The sequence below is a fragment of the Pogona vitticeps genome, chromosome 15 (genome assembly GCF_051106095.1).
Source record: "Pogona vitticeps strain Pit_001003342236 chromosome 15, PviZW2.1, whole genome shotgun sequence".
In the NCBI taxonomy this organism is placed as follows: domain Eukaryota; kingdom Metazoa; phylum Chordata; class Lepidosauria; order Squamata; family Agamidae; genus Pogona; species Pogona vitticeps.
Genome location: NC_135797.1, coordinates 1965618 through 1985907, shown reverse-complemented (window position 1 = coordinate 1985907; position 20290 = coordinate 1965618). Strand labels below are relative to the sequence as shown.

The window sequence follows — 20290 nt, the reverse complement described above, 5'->3', positions numbered from 1 at the left end:
GGAGGTGACTACATACAAACAAAATGTGAATTCCTTCATTGTCAAGTTGCCCCAGGGAATTCAGGTTTCTCAGGTCTGTTCAAACTAACTGGCTACACAAAGAAAAGAGGAAATTGCCTTAACAGCCTTGTTTACAGCTTGTTCATGTAGCTCTCCTGCAAAGGGCATAGCTAGGGAAGACCTACTAATAAGCTGTAAACAAGGGCAGACTGGCAATTTCCTCCCCTCATTCTCATTTTCTCTCCCTTTTTCTTTTTGCAGCAGCGTTGGCACCAAGCTGTTTTTTTTAATGGCATATTCTGCATGGAGGGGGAAAGCAAAGAGCAAAGGATCACAGTTTTCTGCATTGGTTCCAGTGATCACATGATCTGAACCGATGCAAATGGATCCAAGCGTTTAAAAAAGATAGAAGCCTCATTTGCAGAGGGGAAAACTCTTCACTCTGTATTCTTCTTTCATATTTAGATTTTAAAACAAAAGGCAGAAACACACAGAAGGCAGTTCTGTATCATCCATCTTCCAGCCATTTCCCTATGTCTCCAATGTAAAGGTTTAGGCCAAGAAAAGGGCATCTCATGGCCCTCCAAATGTTGGACTACAATGCTTATCAGCCCCAGACTGCAGAACATGTGCTGCAGGATAATGGGAGCTATCATTGAACAGTACCCAGAGAGCCATGTTTTGACCGTCCCTAATTGACACCAATGGAATTATGGGCTTGCTGATTTGTGTGCCAGAGTGCCACCCCGGGGCATGGTCAAAGAGGGGTCTGTGGCTCAGCAGCCCAGTTGGGTTGGGTGACCTGGGCGGGCTTGACGGGCTCTATATAAATGCAGCTTCAGGTGGAATTGCTCCTTCTGTCAGCAGTTCATCCTTGGGAGAAGATGTTGAACAAACTGACTTCACCTCCACCATCTGATTGTTAGCTTATCCTTATGCGGTTCTGTGTGTGAACTCTGAAAAATCAGCTGATCAGAAAGGAGACATGTGAAGACATGGAATGCAAGTTGGCAGCTGCCTTCTTCTGCATGTGTACACCTGGAATCAGGCACGGCATGTTCTAGAAATAGATCCAGTACTGGTTTTTGTGGGGGGTGGGATTAAGCCAAGTGTATTTAACCGGGAACTCTAACCTGGGCTGATGCACTGGGCAGGGATTCAGAAAGCTAGATGATGCTGAATAAAAACTTGGCTGCAGATAGGATAATTAGAGAACAGTTTGAAAGCGAATCCCAACAACCTGAGTGAGAGATATCCCTTTTAACACATTTTCTGGAGTATTTTAATCTGGAAAACAGTAGAGCAGAGGTCCTGTTCTAGCACTGCATCACCCACCTATCCACCCACCCACTGCCTGGATTGTTCCCCTTATAAATTAAGCATGTGTGAGAATAGGGTTGAATTATTTCAATTCTACTTCTGTCCAGGAGACGGTTTTAATTCCAGGGAGCTGCAGTGCTCCGGAAAGACCAAGAGAGGGCGGGCCACTCCAAGAAATGTTTTGTGCTATGGCCACCCTGCATCTTAGCAGGATTGAACCCTCCCCTGCAGTCAGAGCCGGGAAATGGGGGAAGGGTTTGGGTGCGGCAGGATGGACTGAGAAAGATGGTTGCCATATAAGTGGACTGTGTCTGGGTTTAGGGTGCTGGACCAGATCCTAGAGTAGGAGGAACATGTGGCTTTCCAGATGTTGTCAACCAGCCGGAAACATCGCAGCCTGGGGTGAGGGATGATGAAGCTGCAATCCACCAACATCTGGACAAAGACGGATATTTGGTCTCGTATGTGCAAAACATGGTGTTTTAATTTAGAGCCTCTGTGTTCAGGAGCAGTGTACCACTATATAGGTCTTAACAACTGGAGAGCACTAATGCCTGCTATCAGCTTCCTATCCACATAGCTCAGGGGTTTAGATTTCTGGCTGCGGAGCCAGAGGTTGGGAGTTTGAACTCCCCTACTGGGCCTCCTTGACAGTGGTTGGACTTGATGATCTATAGGATCCCTTCTAGCTCTGCCATTCTAAGATTAAGATCGAGTTGCCACAGATTTCAGTGCAGCGGTCTGTGGATGAGTCCAGGCCTGGTACGGCCACATGTCTCATACCCACTGTTCCCTCTTCCTTTCAATCGCCTGGACATGGTGCCAGTCTAAGCCTCGGAGAAGCAAAACGGGAGGCGATAGTGTGGCATAGTGGTTAGAGCAGCGCTTCCCCACCCTGAGTCCCCAGATGTTCTTGGACTGCAACTCCCAGAAATCCAGACCAGACCAGCCAGTGGTTTCTGGGAATTTTAGTCCCAGAACATCTGGGGACCCAAAGTGGGAAATGGTTGGGACTGGGGAGATCGAACCTGCCCTTTCTACTGAGCGAAGAAACTTGCCAGCCAGCATTTGGGCTGGTTCTCTTTCCCTCTTGATCTACCTCTCAGGGCTGTTGTGAGACCACACTGGGGAGACAAGAGGTCACTTCTGCCCTGCCTGGATCTAAACGTCAAGAGACCGATAACCAAGCAGCAAAGTATCCCTGATGTGGGGAAATATATGTAACATCAGAGAGAGATTTGTTGTGCTTTTTTCTCCCTCCCACCAGTCAACTTCACTCTGCAGATCGCTTGCTTTTGAAACTGCCCCAGCTCTCCCATCCAGCCTGGATGTGTTTTTCCTCCCCCTGAGGAAGTTATGCTGACGTCTGCTTTTGGCTGGATTTTTTTTTCCAAGGGGCTATAAATTAGAAAACAGAGGGAGGCAGAGGGGAGAAAAGAGAGGCGGCAGATCTTACCGGAGCCAGAAGGAGGAGGGAAAAAAGCTTTCCTTCTGAGGTATTTTCTGCAGCAGCTTCATCCTTCGAAGACTTTCTGCCGGGAGAAAAATGAGACCTCTCCCTTTCTGCCTCTTTTGGCTCCTGGGCCTGGTGTCGTCCCAGAAGATCCCCCGCCTGAAGCTGGTCCCAAAAGGTGAGCCTTGTACCTTGATCTATCCATCTTCTCCAGAGTTTTCTGCACCTGTTTAGCCAGAATGAACACACTGGATCCATCAGTACTTAATTTTTTAAAAAACACCATGCTTAAAAATTGTTTGAAAAAAGAATAATATTCTATCATCAGAAACACTGGTCTGGCTTTTAAAAGGTATCAGTACTGTGCATATGTGTTGTTAGTTTTAGCTGCCTTTTAAGGAGAAAGGTGGGGTAGGGATATTTTAAATAAACAAACTAAATAAATAAATAATAGTTTAGAAAACCTTTTGCAGAAGAGGGGAAAAGAAGGGAGAGAAGAGATGGACAGAGAGAGATGGAAGGAGGGAGAGAACAGGGGAATGGCTTTTTCAAATGCCTATCCCAATTCTATATCCAGGGAGGAATTATTTAGAAATCTGGAATTCAGAATACTTCCTATGTTTACATGGTGTTTTAATGCTCCGGCAGAATCTTTCCACCTTCAGCAGGAGGCATCTGCCTCCCCTCCTGTTAGTGGGATGTAGTTCATGTTTCATCCATAACCCCCTTTTCATACTGCATCGGAGGTGCTGCGTAGGATACGGAGGATGTTGTGTTGCGACAAGAAAAGTGTTTAAAATGATAGCCCATTTGCAAAGGATATATTAGGATAAAACTCAAGTTTTTTTCTCCCTTGCTGGCTGTTTGCAAACCACAGCATCCAGAAAGTTCAGGTGAGGGTCTCCCTCGGTTAGACACTATGCAGGGATTTTGCATACACACACAAACACCCACAATTTCAAGGAAAATTGTCTCTTTAATACGACCCGTCGCTCAAAAGATGGCAAGGAGCCAGGCTTTCTTTTCTGTCCAGTCACTAAGTCGTCTCCATGAAAACTGTTTCTGAGCAGCCTCTGAACCCCGAAATCTTCCATTTTTGAGAGTCATGTAAATGGCGAGCCGGGCTCCATGCAGCCAATCCCTGCAGCTGGCTCTAAGTAAGTGAGCCAAGCTGCGTGCTGCTGGGAAAAGTGCCCCGTGCAAAGGGATTGGGTGATCTGAAGCATGTGTTTGTGCATAGGAGGGAGCGAAAGAGAGCTAGTATAGTGGAGGAGAGGATGGACAGAGGTATGGACAGGGTGGGGCATTTTCTAAGGCTTTCCATTTTCCCCCACCTAAGAAGCTCTTGAAACAGCATTTAGAATTTGTGGTCTTGTGATTTCACTTAAGAGAGAGGGGGGGGAAGAGAGGTTTGAAGGGGAGGGAAATGGTGGCTTGTATAGTTTTCCTTTTCTAGACTAGGGAGTGGCAAGGCTTACCAAAAAGTCTCTCTCCCACACACACACTCCTGCATTCAATGCCTTTGAGGCACCTGGTCATCTCTGATGGAGAGAAAAATGTCACTCTGGACATGCTCATGGGATGCTCCACACCAGGGGCCTGCAGGTGGAGGGAGAACAAATGGGCTTGTAATTGTTAAAAGAGGAACAGTTTTATCCCATGTTTTAAGCTCTGCTCTGTCTATGGGCTGGAAATAAATCATCCTGCCTCTTTCTGCACCTCGTCTGGGTATTAGATTGCAAGCTAAGAGAGATGAAGAGTCTTCTGTGCCAAACATTAGTTTGTTATAATGCAGGGAGCCGGGCACCCCACGCGAATGCCAAGTCTGGTCCCTGTGGCATAATGATCTTTTGATTTAGTGGGACGAAAACATCCATCAGCTCTTTATTCCTGGAAAAAATGGAGGAATGGAGATTCAGTGAATTTCCACTGATTTCTGTTTTAACCAAAATCTCGGAGAGTCTTGTGGGTCTTTCCTCAATCTCTCTCTCTCTCTTTTCAAAGGAAATCAAAACATTGTACTGTACTTGTCAGAGTATTTTTCAGTGGAGCACATGGTCAGCCTTAGAGGAACGATGCTCCACCCTGTCTGTCCATCAGCCTCTTCTTCATCTTTGTGATTCCACTCCTTCCAGAGAATAGACCTCATCACAAAGAATTTGACTTCGGATGTGGCAAGTCTGGTCTAAAGCACAGGGCTCTGCTACAGCTGCTCTGTCAGGTTCTCCAGCTGATAAGTTATTCTCTGACATCTTCTCCCATTGGTTCCAATATTGAATGATCAGCTGTACCAATCTGTATTTCTCGTTCTGCTTCTGTGGCCCAAGTGTTCAACTCTCTGCCTTCTGCCAGTGGTGCCACTGAATCAGACCCATGTCGCAGACCAAGAAGTAATCCGGGGGGGGGGGGGGGAGAACCCAACCTTGTTTTCCTATAGGCTATATAATAGGCCATGCCAGTCTGAAAAATGAAGAGATGGACTGGCATCGTGCCAGCTTTCCAGCCCACCCACCCTAATCTCAGAAAGTAAGCGATCTTCTGTGGCCAGGAAATGGAGGATGAGATAATAGAGAACAGATCGGAGTCTTATCTCAGTACCCTCTGCATTGCAGATAAAACAGAGATGCTAGTTCTGAAATGAGGCGGAGGAAACACAGCGCCCCAGATCCGTGCAATGGTGAGGCAGACATGCGCTCATCTTCGTTGTGCTGAAATGCACATGGTTTGTGCAACTGGCATACGCTAATTAAGAGAGGAGGACAGGGGTGGGGGTAACGAATGTGCTGGCATTGCTATAGCAACAGAGAAAGGTTCTCTCTCTCTCTTATTCCACTGTGTAGCTCGCTGGTTGGAACTCAGTAAATGTGTGTGTGTAGCAGGTGTGCAATTGTGAATGGGGGGGGGAATGTGCCCCTAAATGGATATGTAAGGAGCAGAGCTTTGGAAACATTGCTTTCCTGGGTGGGTGGGTGAATTCTGGGAATGACAGTCCACAGTGGTAATGTTTCTGAGCTCTGATTAGAGAAAGAAATTGGTCACACAGAGAGGAGAACAGGTTGCATAATTACATAGATTCAGGAAACCTGTGCACCAAAAAATAATAATATTAAACAATAATATTAATAAATGCATATATTAGGGAATCTCACATAAATGTCTATGAAATTTCTAGTGGACCTTTGTAACCAGAATTTTGCCAGCTAATTCAGGAGTGGTACAGACGTTTAAGATGTGGAAAAGATTGGACATTTGCGCTGGTAGATTTCCCACCCCTCCGTTCTTAATCTCACTGTCTTGGGTCCCAGTTTTTGGAGGCAGTTCAGTCAACCAACTTGATTGGGTTGGATCCGTAAATATATGCAACCCCTTCTTCTATTTTCATTTTCACAATGCTGTGTTCGCTCTCAGTGCTTCTTGGGTGGATATGATTTTATGCATTTTAGCCCGTCTTTTTTCAGATGCTCTGTGGTCTGCTTTTCCCGAGACGGAGAGTCCGAAAGCTGTGTTCTACGATGTCGACTCCAGACAGGTGTTAATCGGAGGCCGAGGGATGCTGTGGGTCCTGACTTTTACAGACTCGGAGATCACCCAACAGAACGTAAGGGACAAGGGGCAAAGTCGTGGGAAGCCTAGATATGGAGCTGGTCCTACCAGTGGGCTGGGGGAGGCAGCTGCCCCTGGAAACTGACATTGAGAACAGCCCTCTGTCTTCCCCACGGATTGAAAAAAACCCATACCCATTACCTTCTGGATTCCCCAAACCCCAACCTCAACCAAAATGCGACAATCAACCAAAATGCAACAATCAAAGCTTTCTCCCTCGCAATCTAAGAGAAAAGGGTCATGTTTTCAAATCAAGAGCTTACTACCCTTGTGATGGTGGGGATGCAGCTATGGTACCAACTTTCCCAGAATCTATCTCTTTTCGTGTCTCTGCTTGCTCCAGATTATTATTATTTTTTCCCAGATCACCCTGAAAGCTGAGGAGAAGGCAGAGAAAGACTGCCAAAGGAAAAATGCATCAAGAGAGGTAAGAAGAAATGGAACTAGGTGTAGGCACTGATTTTGAAAAGGAACTAATTGCATTACTTGTAACTAGGTTATTGTTACTACTGCGCCATTTGTAATAACAATACACTAACTTAAGCATTGTTAACAGGTTCTTACTAGCAAAACAGAAAAATTCAGGGAAATCATCTCCAGTTTCTTGTAGTGCCCAATCCTGGTGTCACACAAAACATTAACGTTGAGGATTGGTAAGAGAATGGTTTGAAATTTGAAAAAAATTTGCTGTCAGGATGGCTGTAAGCAAATTCTTGTTGCATGGTTTTTGAAAGATACCTTACTTACAACATTGTTATCCAAAATAAGGTTACAGGTAACTATGGAACTAGTTACCTCCAAGCTCTACTTTGGATAAATGGAGTTGCTTTTTGGGGGGGAAATGCAGCTGCAGTAGTAACTAATTTGGTGGGGTCTAGAACTTTAAATGTAATGGAATACAGTTGAAAAAAAGTAAGTTCTGCAGTGCTGGCCACTTCCTGCTCTCTAACTACTGATGTGCTTCCTTGACCAGGTCAACTGTGACAATTTAATCCGAGTGATTGAGAAGTGGGATAAGAAAATCTTGGTCTGCGGGACCAACGCAGGTGCCCCGAAGTGTTGGTTTCTGGTGAGCATACAGTTGGGTGATTCATGACAGAAATGAAAGAATGCCCCTTCTCTCTCTCTCTCTCTCTCTCTCTCTCTCTCTCTCTCTCTCTCTCTCTTTACTGGACCAGTCTTCTTAATGTGTAACTCAGAAGCCAGTATCATTGCCCTCCATGCACCTAGGCCCTGATAAGTGAGTTTAGGATTGCTATCTCAACTTTCCAGGAGAGAAAAAGAAGACACATAGGTTGTGATTCTATGTAAACTGTAAGGGCCATCATCCTTGATCCATTAATGGGAAATATGTGTGTGGAAATATGGAGGATGGGGAGGCAGGAAGAGAGGGCCTCTCTTGAAAGTCAAAGGAACAAAATAGCAGGAGGCCACAGAAACAGGAAAGAGAAGGGGCCCCCTGAGTGGCTAAAAGGCGTCAACCTATTTTTGTTTGCCTTCTCTCCAAGATCAACACCACAACTTGGGAAAAGAAAAACGAAGGCCAAGTTATAACCCTCTTGGGAGAAAACATTGTTCCTGCATTGGACTCCCAAAATGCCGTGGCTATCGCAGTAGGTAAGGCATTAGGAAATTTATCCTCTCCAGAGCCCTGGCTTCTGAATGTACTGATCTTGTTTCCAAAGTGGAACGGATGCTTTCAGGTTGAACCCTTTATTTACTCCCTCTAAAAGCCAAATCCATTCTAAATTAAATCAAGATGCTTTCCTTCTTCCTGAGTTCTTTCTGCCCCCCCCTATTTTTTGCTTCCTCCAAAAGGCTCAGAGAAAACTATCCAATTGAGTTGTTGACTCTAACGTCTTTTGGAGAGGTCCCTTTCAGTTCCATAATAGTCTGTGCTTCAACAGATAAAGTCCCACTGCTCTCTTGCCATTTCTTTATCTCCACGGCCAACTCTAGCCCTAACTGAGTGTCATAAACACAACTGCTGTCGTTCACGGCAAGCTTACAGCTCGGTTTCCAATGACACAATGAATTTGTTCTGGGTTCTATTTTGGATGCTGCCCAAGTTGCTGAAACTTATGAGGGGGGGGTGGAATCAGCACCTTGGATAATGCCTTCAAAAGTCTGGAGGAAAATCTAGATTGCATTCACCCATCCCACGGGGACAGAAGCACCATTCACCTCTTTCCGAAGCATTTCTGTGAACCTCACTTTTTATGGTCCCGGATTGCGTTTCATTTAGGTGAGTCGTGAAAGCAATAAATCTAGTCTCCACTGTTAGATTTTCAAGGAAGATGAAAAGCATGACAGGTCCGGAAGAAAGAATTAAAAGTAGATGTGTTCCATTGCATGCTTTAATGCTCACACTTTTGGAAGAAAAGTATTGTTATGTTTCTTCTTCTTTTTTGTTGTCTGTTATTAAAATTCTAGAAGGCAGCCTTTATTCTGCATTGTCTGGAAACAAAAGCAGTATCCATAGAAGCTATGGAACGAAAAAGGGGATTAAGACGGAAGACAGCTGGCTGGGCAGTAAGAAGTATTCTTAATTCTTGATCCAGTTATCTCAAAGTAGAATATTTGTATCATGATATTTAAAAGTCTCATTTTGTTCAGTTGTATTCGTTTTGTTCCTTTGTTTTCCCTTCTACCTGTAGATTTTGGCATTTAGGATTCCAGCGTATAATTAAGAAGGTTAGAGTCTAGTCCTTGTTATTCATAACTTAACAAGGACGAGAAACTTTTCTTAAAATTTCCAAACTAAAAATGCAAATTGAGGGCTTTAATTAAATAATTATTTATAGGAGGAGTGACGCAATAAAAGCATTCCCAGCTCAGTAACCTTACTGTTTTTAGCTTTTAAAGATCATCTTTTTAATGATGTAGAAAGGTGGGGAGAAAGGTGGGGTAAAAATATTTAAAATAATAATAATACTGCCTGGGGAAATGGTAAGTTCCATTCTAAGGGTTACAACGGTGTTCCCAAGCGTGGGTGCCCAGACGTTCTTGAACTACAACTCCCAGAAGCCTTCACCACTAGCTATGCTGGCCAGGATCCCCGGGAGTTCTTGTCCAAGAACATCTGGATTACTCAAGGTTGGGAACCACTGGGCCATAGGGAAAGAGCCTGGAAAATGAAGCAGTCAATGTTGTAATGTCTGTTCCAGAAGCACTGAGTTGGTGTCTGTGTGAAAATGAACCTTCGGTCTCATCTAGAAAACAAGGCTTAGATAAATTCATTATTGAAAAAGGTCTCTTGGCATCAGTAGTCATCCCAATGATGTTGGATCTTCCATGTGCAGGACTAGTCTACCTCGCAACAAGAACTTTCTTATGTGTGAAACAGGACGTGGTATCTGTTGTTCTAAGACTGCATCATTTTACCGGATGTTTTACCTTGAGTTTGCTTCCACCCCAGATGCAGAGTTTGTCGGGGCAGCTGCCCTTGCTGAGAAGAATCCGAGCCTGGACGAAATTTTCTTTTTCTACAACGAAGTCAATCAGACGGCTGGGCTAGATGAGGAGCCTTACAGAGCTCAGCTGGGACGTGTCTGCAAGGTATGGAGAAAGACAGAGAGAGATGTGGGGAGGTGGTTTCCAGGCAACAGGAAGTGGCCTGGAGGGGCAGTGGGGCATTTCCTGTATCATTCGGATTTGTGGGAAATGATCTCAGGGTTGTAGCCAATCACAAGTTGAACCTGAGATAGCTAATGTGGTTTTTAAAAAAAAATTATTCAGGCCATACATTGCCCTTCCCCCTGCAAAAGGTATACTCAGTTTACTGACCTCGGAAGGATGGCAGGCTGAATCAACCTTGATCTGGCTACCTGAGATGGTTGGGATCAAACTCAGGTGGTGAGCAGAGTCTTGCCTGCAGGACTGCAGTTTAACCACCACACCACAAGGCTCATGTCTCAAGTTCTGGGTTTTTTTTGTTTTGTTTTGTTTTTTTTAAGAAGGATGTAGGAAGATCTGGACAGGTTGAGGGGAGGTCAACCAAGGAAGCAGAAAACTGGGCAGAACAACAACTAAGAGGCAGAGCAGCTGCTTGGAAAGCAGAGAGCCTTGGGTTTCATTCCCAGCTAAAAAAGGATCAAGTAACATCAGGGATGGGAGGGCAAAAGACTCCTCTCTTTACCTAACACCAAGAAGAACTGTTTCTAGGCATGTTGTGATCCCTCAGAGGTTGCTGAGTTTCATCTTCCATCCCTTCTCACCATTGACTGTCCTGGTGAGGAATGATAGACATTGTAGTCCAAACATATTTGGGCTGCATGCTGCCCACCCTTGGAGCAGACTTGGTCCAAGGTCATTTTGTGTGTTCAGAAAGCCCCAGGTTCAAATCCAGACCTCTCCACTGAAAAATACCCCTCCACAAGCCATGGAAAATGCTGCACTAGAAACTTGGAAACAAACAGATCTGAATCTCCAGCTCCTTCTTGCCTCCCTACTATGTGGCCTTCTGTCATTCCAGGTGGACATGGGTGGGAAGCCCATCTTGACAGACTCCTGGAGCACATTCCTCAAGGCCCGGCTGGTGTGTGGACACCCCCATGAGCCTTTGCGTTTCCACCACCTCCGGGACGCCTTTGTTTTCACCAAGGATGGGAAGGACAAGGCAGTGCTTTATGGTGTCTTCTCCAGCACTTGGTGAGTGGCACCTGGGACGTGGAACACTTGAAAGAGCCGGGACGTAAGCCCTCCGGTCCGTGGGATGTCCCATTTCCCTAACACAGATTCCCGGTCTGTGCCCTGCCAGAACACCTCTAAAAATACAAATATCTTGGGTTGAGGGAGTTAGGAGTTTTGCTTCTTCCATGGTGGATCCGAGTATTTCGACCAATTTAGGGTGGGATATATAATATATGAAAGATTGAGATCCACTGTTTAAGGAGAATTTATAGATCGCTGTGGGAAGCTATCCTTGGTCCTGAAACTGTAGCCTCATCTAACTTCAGGCCTTCGCTGTATTTTATTTATTTCAAATATTTTTAACCCGCCTTTCTCCTTTGAAAGGACCCAAGGCAGCTAACAACAACACTAAAAAGATAGTATTTAAGATTAGTAACCATGAGCATACAATACTAAAAATATTGATGAATACAATACCAAAAAAACATCAGCAACACCAAAAACACATACAATGCAGGAAGGTACAAGAATCAATTTAAAAAACCCCACTCGGCAGCCAGTCATTGAGGGAAGGCTTACCCAGAGAGAAAGGTCTTTACCTGCTTGGGAAGGACAACAAAGATGGGGCCAGTCTAGGTTCTTGTGGGAGGGAGTTCCAGAGTCGAGAACCAGCCACGGAGAAGAGTGTCTCCCACGTCCCCTGTGTGATCACGTCAGGACATCCAGGGAATGTTCAGTTTTTCTCTGATCATCCTTTGCTTACTCCCTACACCTTGCAGTTCTGTTAATAGGGCTATTTTGTGTGTTTTTCCACCAAGGGGCTCTTCGGCTGTTTGCTCATATTCGATGGACCGAATTAGCTCCATTTTTAAGACCTCAACCTTCAAGGGTGCCACTGGCTCCATTCCTATACCCAGACCTGGCACAGTAAGTTCCATCTGAAACCCTTCCCCAGATCTATAGGTCTGTATGTCTGGAGTGTCTGTGCTCTGCGTTAGAGGGCAGCAAAAGACCTGGTAAATATGTGGCCTATGTATTGTGATGTTTAGGAGTGAATGGGGGTTTCCTCCTTATTCCAGGAAATTGTCTTTATTTCTAGCCATGACAACAGATTTCTCTAGCTCTTCAAGATTCACTTTTGTGTGGCTTGTTTGTCTGGATCTTAATATCGTCCTAAGCAAGATCTTAATATTGGTTGTTTTAACTGCTGGGAAGCTTATTGCAGTAACTTTAAAACATCAATCATACTGTTCCTGCATCTTTCCTAACTTACATCTAAGAAAGACACACCTGGTGAAATCCATCCTGCTAAGAATTTTTGGAATTTAAATAAAGAGTAACTTCCTTGGCAAAATCTATCTTGCCGTGAACTTTTGGACGGTAAGTTCTTCACACTGGTACAAGCCCTCTGAAATGGCGTTTGATCCAAAAAAGTATGTATATTATGTATTGCCTATTCTTGAATTTGCATTTTACTGCAGTTTTCAGTTGACTCTGAACACAGGCTTGGGAGAATGTTGGCCATCCAAAATAGCTTACAAACATTACTTTCATTTTTTAAATTTAAAAAAATCAAGCAAAATAAATACATTTTTGCATTATGGCTTTTATATGGAGTACTGATTTCTGAAATTGCTTCTTGACTTCCCTTTGTCTGCCTTTCCCTTCTTTGCTGCAGTGTGTTTCACCAGATTCCTACCATGTCTTGCCCAGACAGACACTAACTTTCATTAAGGACCACCCAGAATTAGACACTGTCATCTATCCAGATGAGGAGCATCCCCTGTACATCCTCCGAAATAATGATACTTACACCCGTGTCGTGGTGGACAGGGTCCAGGATGCCAGCAATGAGTCGTATGATGTCCTCTTCCTTGGCACAGGTGAGCTGAACATGGAAAGAAGGACCAGGATAGAAGATTTTAGCCTGGAGGAGTCAAGAGTGAGATGGTGGTTCCCGACCTTGGGTCCCCAAATGTTTTTGGACTACAATTTTCAGAAGCCTTCACTGCTAGCTGTGCTGGCCAGGATTTCTGCGAGTTGTCATCCAAGAACATCTGGGGACCCAAAGTTGGGACCCACTGTTACGTGTTTTCCCTGTTTAGATCCCTGGAGATCAGTCATGTAGAAGATGCAGCATGCTTGTTTCCAGTTGCACCAGAGGGCAGGATCCAAACTAGTGGATTCAGCTTACAAGAAAGGAGGTTGCAGCTCAAACGTTAGGAGGAATGTCTTGTCATTAAGAGCTGCTTAACAGTGAAAGGCGGTGGGCTCCCCCTCATTGGAGATTTTAAGCAGAATTTGGGGTGGGGGGCATCAGAGATGCTTCACCAGTGGATTTCCTGAAGCAAATGTGCAAGATAAAGAAAACTCTTTCAGTTGTTAAGCCAGCTGTGCTTCCAATTATGTAATAGCAGTATCATCAAGTTTGACTCACCTAAAGAAAGGGTTTTCAGTTTTGTTTTTAACATTATTTTAGGTAAGGAGAGTAACAGAGCTCACCATCCTTCCACATTCACACATTTATGAAAAGTCCATTCTCGGTTATCCCAAGTTCTTTTCATTTCGGCAACATCGTTTTAGATGGTGACAGAGAGATGTTTTGTTGCTGCTGCTGGTAAACTGTTGGCAAGCAGAAATAGTTGCTGGTCTCCTGAAAACCATCTAGGTCAACTTAGATTGAGACTGGCTTTGTGTCCACCCCGGTCTAGTCCAGTAAACTCTTTCCAGACAGTCCTCCAATTCTCACAGCCTGCTGAGGATAAAAATATTGGCTCTCTGAAAACGGTTTTTCCTTCTTTCCTTCCGGCAGCGAAGGGGAAGATCCACAAGGTACTCCGGAGCAAAGAACAGACAGTGATTATTGCTGAGATCAGCCCTTTCAAGGAACAAGAGCCTATCTCCTCTATGATCCTGGACTCCTCCAGAGTAAGAGACAGCATTAACATGGTGCTTACTTGGGTAAATAGCACCCTTAAGTAGAGGGATAAGGTTATTAAGGGACTAGGTTATGCTGGTCAATATGGAGAAAGACATGTCTTCTCTGTGTCCAACCAGAGAGCTTTCCGAATTGTAAAGCAAAAAGAAATTACTATGTGATCCATATTGTCTTCCACCTGACGGGGTAGCAAAAGGAGAGCTTTCTTCCTGTCCTTTCAGGCTCTAACTCATCTTCCCTCTTGCAGGGTTACTTGTACGTGAGCACCAGGGCCGAGGTGACACGCCTTCCTCTGTTCGACTGTGAGCAGTACAGCGAAAACTGTTGGAAATGTGTCCTGGCTCGAGACCCGTATTGCGGATGGGATGTGGAGGAAAGGAAGTGTTCTGCCGTCTCACAAAGCAAAAACTCCACAGCCAGGTCAGCCAGGGAACCCAAAGGGGTGGGAAGATGGCGAGAGAGAGGCCAAAGAGATGGGAGGCAGGGAGGGTTTGATTTGAAGAGGAAAAACTGGACAGCGGACAATTAAAACTGTTGGCCATTATTAATTTTAGTCCTTTATGGGAAAGATGTAATCCAGGAGCGGTGAACCTTTGGCTCTGAGGATGCTTTGGACTACTATTCCCACAGTCCTGTTTCATTGGCAGTGCAAGGTGGGGATTCTGGGTGTTGCCATCCAAAACATCTGGGGTGCCAAAGGTCAACATGGCAGAAGGCTGAGCCGGGCATTGTTTCAGTCTGTTTCAGAAGGCTATTTTGATATTTCCCCATTCTTCTTTAGCAGATTGCTTCAGAGCCTGGATTCTACCAACACCACCCATGTTTGTGAAGCTGCTGAAGGTAGGCTCCTCCAGCAGTGAACTGACTGGCATGGGGAACAAAAGGCTTGAACAGGAGTCAGCCTGAGGCACTAAATGGTGCTACGGATGTACCAACAGAACCTCTGGAAAGGGACCCCTGGTTGCATTCCTCCTCTCGACACTGACATGGAAAGTTCTAGAACTTTGGTCTGATCCAGCAAGGCTTGATTTGTATTTAACAAGCAGTTCCTTTCATTTATGGTGGTACCTCATTTTATGAATGCTTCGTTTAACGTAATTTTCAGTTTATGAAGCAAAATCCATTGAAAATAATGCCTCAGTTTACTTTTTTTTTTAGTACAAAGAAAGTTTCCCCAGGATGCATTGTGCCTGGAGGTTCCTATGGCAATCTGCATTTCAGTTTGCAATATTTTTTTTTGCATTACATAACATCCCGTAGAAAGCATTAAATTTGTAAACCTGTATTTATTTCTAATGCTTTGTTATCAGTTTTCAAACCCATTTTTCCAAAATGACTTAGACAAATGCAGGGACCAGTTTTTCAATTGTGAATTAAGAGTCATCGACTAAACTAAAATACTCCAAAATTTAATATAGAAACATGCCCATCCCTGATGTCTTCCTCAGCCGACCCTAGGCTGATGACCCTTCAGAGAATACTTCCCTGGACAGGAAAAAAAAGGGGTCCCTTTTCAGCATCAAAAAATTTTTAAAAGTATTTTGCACTAAGCCAGAAATCACACTGGAGTCTTTTCTTGCCTTAAAAAAATTATTCTGTTTTCTCTCTCTTATCATTTTGCTTTGACTCTTTTTCAATTGTTAACATGGAAGAAAAATTAGTCCAGGAGGCCCTCAAGAAAGTGAGTGTGGATCCCACTAGCTATATCTACTTGCCATGTCCTCTACGGTCTCACCATGCCATCTACACATGGGTAAAGGATGACAAGACGTACCCCTGTTCCATGGATGAGCAATCCTGCACTCTTCGCTTTGGGGAGAGCACACCAATGGATCAAGGTGTTTTCAGATGCACGGCCAAAGAAGAAGGCTACCAGGAAGAGATTACAGCTTTCAAAGTCACACTCAATGGCGGAAAGATCTCAGAGGTCTCCTTGGTTGTGGTGGCAACAGGCATCTTGTTCCTCACCATAACTATTCTCTTGCTATAGATCGGACGGGTGGAGAGGAACAGATCTTGTCACACTGCCAACTCAATGCTTTTGTTTTCAAAGATTTGATTCCAAATAAGTGTGGTTGCATCTACAAAATCCTTTTACGTCTGCATATTGGACCAATCACAGTTGGCTCAACAAATCAGTTCCTTGTGTAGCACTCATGTCTGGAAGTTCACTCATCAACTGTCTTCTGTCCAGGTCTGCCTTGAACATAGATCCTCCTTCTCACTTCCAAAATGACTTCTCAAGGGAAGTCTGCAAAGTTACAGCAGAATCAAAGAAGCCTAAGGATAACAATTTCTTATTTCATCACAGGGGTGCTTTAGAGGAGTGAAGGAACAGCCTGCAGAATTATTCTAGGCAAAACCGAAGCTCAACCTAATCCCCTGAAAGAATTTTGTTTCCTAGTGACTCTCTCCAATTCAGTTTACCCACAGTTTTGAAAAACAAAGTGTTTCCAATTGTGAAAGAAATTCGCTTCACACATGAAATGTTGAGTGTCTGTTTTGGACCCTGTTAATGTAACATCCCAAAGCTTCATTGCATGTGCTGCTTAGGGCAAACTCTTTACTGCTAGCAGGGACAAGGCTGATAATGGATCCTGACCAACTGTGAAGAAGTTGGGTTTCGCAGCAAAATTGTTTTAGGTCCTGTGCTGTTTTCTTGGAGGAAAATTTGGTCAATTCTGCCTTATTTCATAAGCTAGCTGCCAAAATGGCAGCCCACATTCACCAGAATGTAAGCCACCTTCTGTGAGTTCAACTCTTTGCTGTCCTATGCTAGTGCCAATTAATCCAGATTTTTCATTCCAAACAGCTAAATTGTCTCTGTGTGTAAAGACCCAGCCTGTATAACATTATAGTCTAAAGAAGCATGCAATCAACACATTTTATTCTAAAGTGGGAGCAAGATCCTCAGGAAGACCAACAAGAAAGGTTGCAAAAAAAAAAAAAACCCAAACACCATAAACATGGTTTGTGGCTAGACCCTGGTCAATAAAAGAAGGGTTGTGGTACCTAATAAACAATGGGTGACCCTATCATTTTACTGTACTGCGCAAAAGGGCCAAAGCTTGTATCTAGATGGTGTTAAACAAGGATGCATATGTTTGAACTGAGAAAGACCAAAGGAATTTTAGGGGCTTTTCCATCACCATTTTTACAAGTTATTGGACAGAATAGCTGGAATGATACACAGACAGCAAAAGAATGGATGCCCTTTCCAAAATTTAAGGTAGTCCATGGCTAAGTGAATGTGAAGAAAAGGTAGTGAAGGGTGCTGTATAGGTACACCATTAGTTTTTTCTCCTACTCGTCATTATTGATGTTGCCTGCCTTGACAACTATGGGCTTTTCTTGTGTACATAACAGCTGTACAAGTGGTTCTTTCTGCTTTCGGAGCTACCTAGGCTCAGACTTTCCATTTTACTGTACATTCTTGATGTTTTCATGGATCTTGAGCTAAAGATCATCCAGGGAATGTTGTGTGGCTGCCAAAAAGGAAAGTATGTCTCTAATGGAAATCTTAAAAGCATTGTGGGTAGACTACTGGATGAAATGGCTCTCTTTTTTTGATGTTCTCTCTTTGTCCTGGTTAGAGAGTACCTACTAAGTTTTGAGAACATTAACAATCTGGCCCAGAAGAAGGTGATGAAGGTCATGAGAGGATGTGGAAGCCAAGTCTTGTAAGGAATGACTGAAAGAAATAATGGGGTTTTAGTTGGAAGAAAGGAAGACGAGGGGAAGACAGAACTGAAGCTTGCAGGCAGATCTGTTGCCTGTTGTTCCACAGGGTTCAGGACCCTGGATAGCTCCAAAACAGGAGAAAATTCACTCCCTGACTGAAGTCACCCGCTCCCTCTTAGGTAAATATTAGGAGAAATGTCTAAACAGTAAAAGGAGTTTAACAGTTGAATGGACATTTTTGATGATGTCACAAGCTGGCCTTTGGTGGAGATATTTAAGCAGAAGCTGTAGGTTTGTGAGTTGGAAATACGTATCCTGGATTGATGATCCTGCATTGATCAAAGAGGATTCACCTCTATAAAACTCCAACTCTGAATGTCTTCATTCCTTCCCCTTTCTTGCTAGTGCCTCTTTCTGATCTTCAATGAAAAAGGCATTTTCTCTCTTCATATGAATATGACTTAAGGATTTTGTTGTTGTTTATTTGTGTATGGGATTTATTTGAAAAAAGGGAGGAGTCTCTGATTTAGTTTTTGAGAGGAAATTGAGTGGCAGATTTAATCTTAGCTGAATGCAACTCAGGGACTATGTAAACACAAGGCCATTAAGACTGCAGTCTTACCTAGACTGAAGCTGCAATTGCATGCATTGTTAGCTAGGAAATAAATCCAGTTGAAATTCAATGAATTTTATTCCTCAGCGGGTATGCTTGCTTTGGAACAACCCATTTTATCCCAAACCAATGCACCCTGAAGGAGTTTCTGATATGAATCAATGAGAATGCAGATTCTCTCCCATAAATTAGTTGCAATCTCTACTTGGAGAAGGATGGGATTTAACCATATTCACTATCCTTTCTCATACAGTTTCGAAAAACATTATGGTTCTATCAGCCATCCTGGGGTGAGGGAGCCTTATTTTCCATGGAAACACATGGATGCTTGATCTTGTCTATAAGGCTTCAGTTTTGGATCTGTATGTATGCACTATTGGTAAAGAAGTACAAATTTCCATGCAAAAGAAAAAATGTAATGAACACCCTCCCTTTTTAAAACCAGAGAATCTCTTGCTCACAGACAAATATAAAGCAAGAGCATCAATCCACTTAAGTGCGGTTCAATTAAGCCTATTGGGCTTCGGAATGAATCTCCAGTAATTATGGAAAATAAGATGTTGTGCTGTTTGTAGAATGTAGTAAAGTGCCTGCAACTATTTGGAGATATGTAAGCAGCCGTGCTGCCGTTTTATAGGGCTCCATAACTAAGAAGCTGTGGAGGATGATTTATTATCTATTCCCAGCACATTGTCCTTCCATGGTCCAGGTTTTGCTCTGCTGTGTATTGAAAATGCTGCTCTGTGCTGACATCTCCAGCTCTCTTTGCAACCACCTGAAGAGCAGGGGGGTAAAAACCCTTTAAAATGTGATAAGGAAGGGGAGAAATAAAAGTACACTGAAATAAAAATGACTGAACACTAAACAAGATGTGTCCTGTCAGCTGTGTATGTGACTGTCTTTTCTCGTTTCAAAGATTCAGCTCAGAGGTATTCAGTTCTGCAATAGTGTTGCATGAGCACAAAATAAGTTATTACTGGCCTTTATCCTGAGAATTTTAACCTTTCTTTTAAGAGAAAGATCAGTTGCAGTTTAGACTCTGATTCTCGCGAAACACTGGATAGATATCTTGAGGAAAACCTTTAGCACATTGTCTACCTAAAAGGACAGGGTGTTGCTGTTTTTTTAAACTGATGTAGAAAAAAACCAAAACAAATAAAAAATTAAGAAATGATCCCAACAGTAGTGTGGCACCTTTGAAGAAGAACTGATTTGTTTGAGTGTGAGCTTTTGTGGATTATAATCCATTTCCTCAAACACATTGAGTGTGTATATTTCTTGTCTTTTTCTTATACAGATACATACTGAAACACAGCACACGTAACATTGTTGCCTCTTTGAAATTTGCCCAATAATTTGCCTTTGCCTAATATATTTATTTTATTTGCTGCCTTTCTCCCCATAGGGGACTCACAATAATAATATCTATATTTTTAAATTTAGCAAATAATTGCATTGAAGAGAAAGCTTTAATTGTTCACATCCACCGCTCCAAGTCTCAGCTATTTGTTGAGGAATATTATGTGTCAAGAAGATCCATGTTTGGTCAGAGCTTATGTTTTATTATAAAAACATGTGAAACTTCTCATTCTTCAGGTTGCCATGAACTTTCAAATAGTAGCACCATAGCAAGGAAGAAACGGGTTGCTCAGTTTGAAGTGAAGTGGCCTATAACTGTAAATTTAAAAGAAAAAAAAAGCTTTCCTAAACTCTTCTGTTCTGCTCTCCCCTCATAAAAACTGAAAGAAGCTCCCTTTTATTCCAAAATTTAAAAGGGAATGTGGGTAGCCCTTGTGGTAGTCATGCTTGGGAGGTGCAGCTGGAGAACCATGTATGTGGATAATGAGGCAGTTTTATTTATTTATTTATTTACTTTCAGTACGTCAGCCAGAATCCCTTATTCATATTTCTCTTTTCCTCACAGCTACCCTCAGTGTGCCCCAGTGCATCATGGGACTTTGTGAATAACGGACTCCGTTTTCAGTTATACAGGTGTTCCGCGTGCCCGGCCAGGCCCGGACGACGGTTGAAACCCCCTTCCTCCCGCCTT

General features: G+C 43.5%; 1 protein-coding gene across 4 annotated transcripts; it reads left to right on the top strand.

Annotated features, from left to right (window-relative positions):
- Positions 1 to 1553: 1553 nt before the first annotated feature.
- Positions 1554 to 19108, top strand: LOC110081495 (semaphorin-7A). 4 transcript variants are annotated; one of them, XM_020798220.3, is made up of 14 exons: positions 1554 to 2951; positions 6232 to 6371; positions 6741 to 6803; positions 7350 to 7445; positions 7885 to 7993; positions 8810 to 8908; positions 9795 to 9934; positions 10851 to 11026; positions 11827 to 11935; positions 12687 to 12891; positions 13821 to 13936; positions 14194 to 14366; positions 14731 to 14786; positions 15599 to 19108. In XM_020798220.3, the coding sequence occupies exons 1-14, from the start codon at positions 2867 to 2869 to the stop codon at positions 15934 to 15936; spliced, it is 1905 nt and encodes a 634-aa protein (XP_020653879.3). In that variant the 5' UTR covers positions 1554 to 2866; the 3' UTR covers positions 15937 to 19108. The 4 variants fall into 4 exon arrangements, with proteins under 4 accessions (XP_020653879.3, XP_020653878.3, XP_078238338.1 ...); XM_020798219.3 differs by having other exon boundaries at positions 14728 to 14786; XM_078382212.1 differs by lacking the exon at positions 1554 to 2951 and adding an exon at positions 3831 to 5450.
- Positions 19109 to 20290: the final 1182 nt, after the last annotated feature.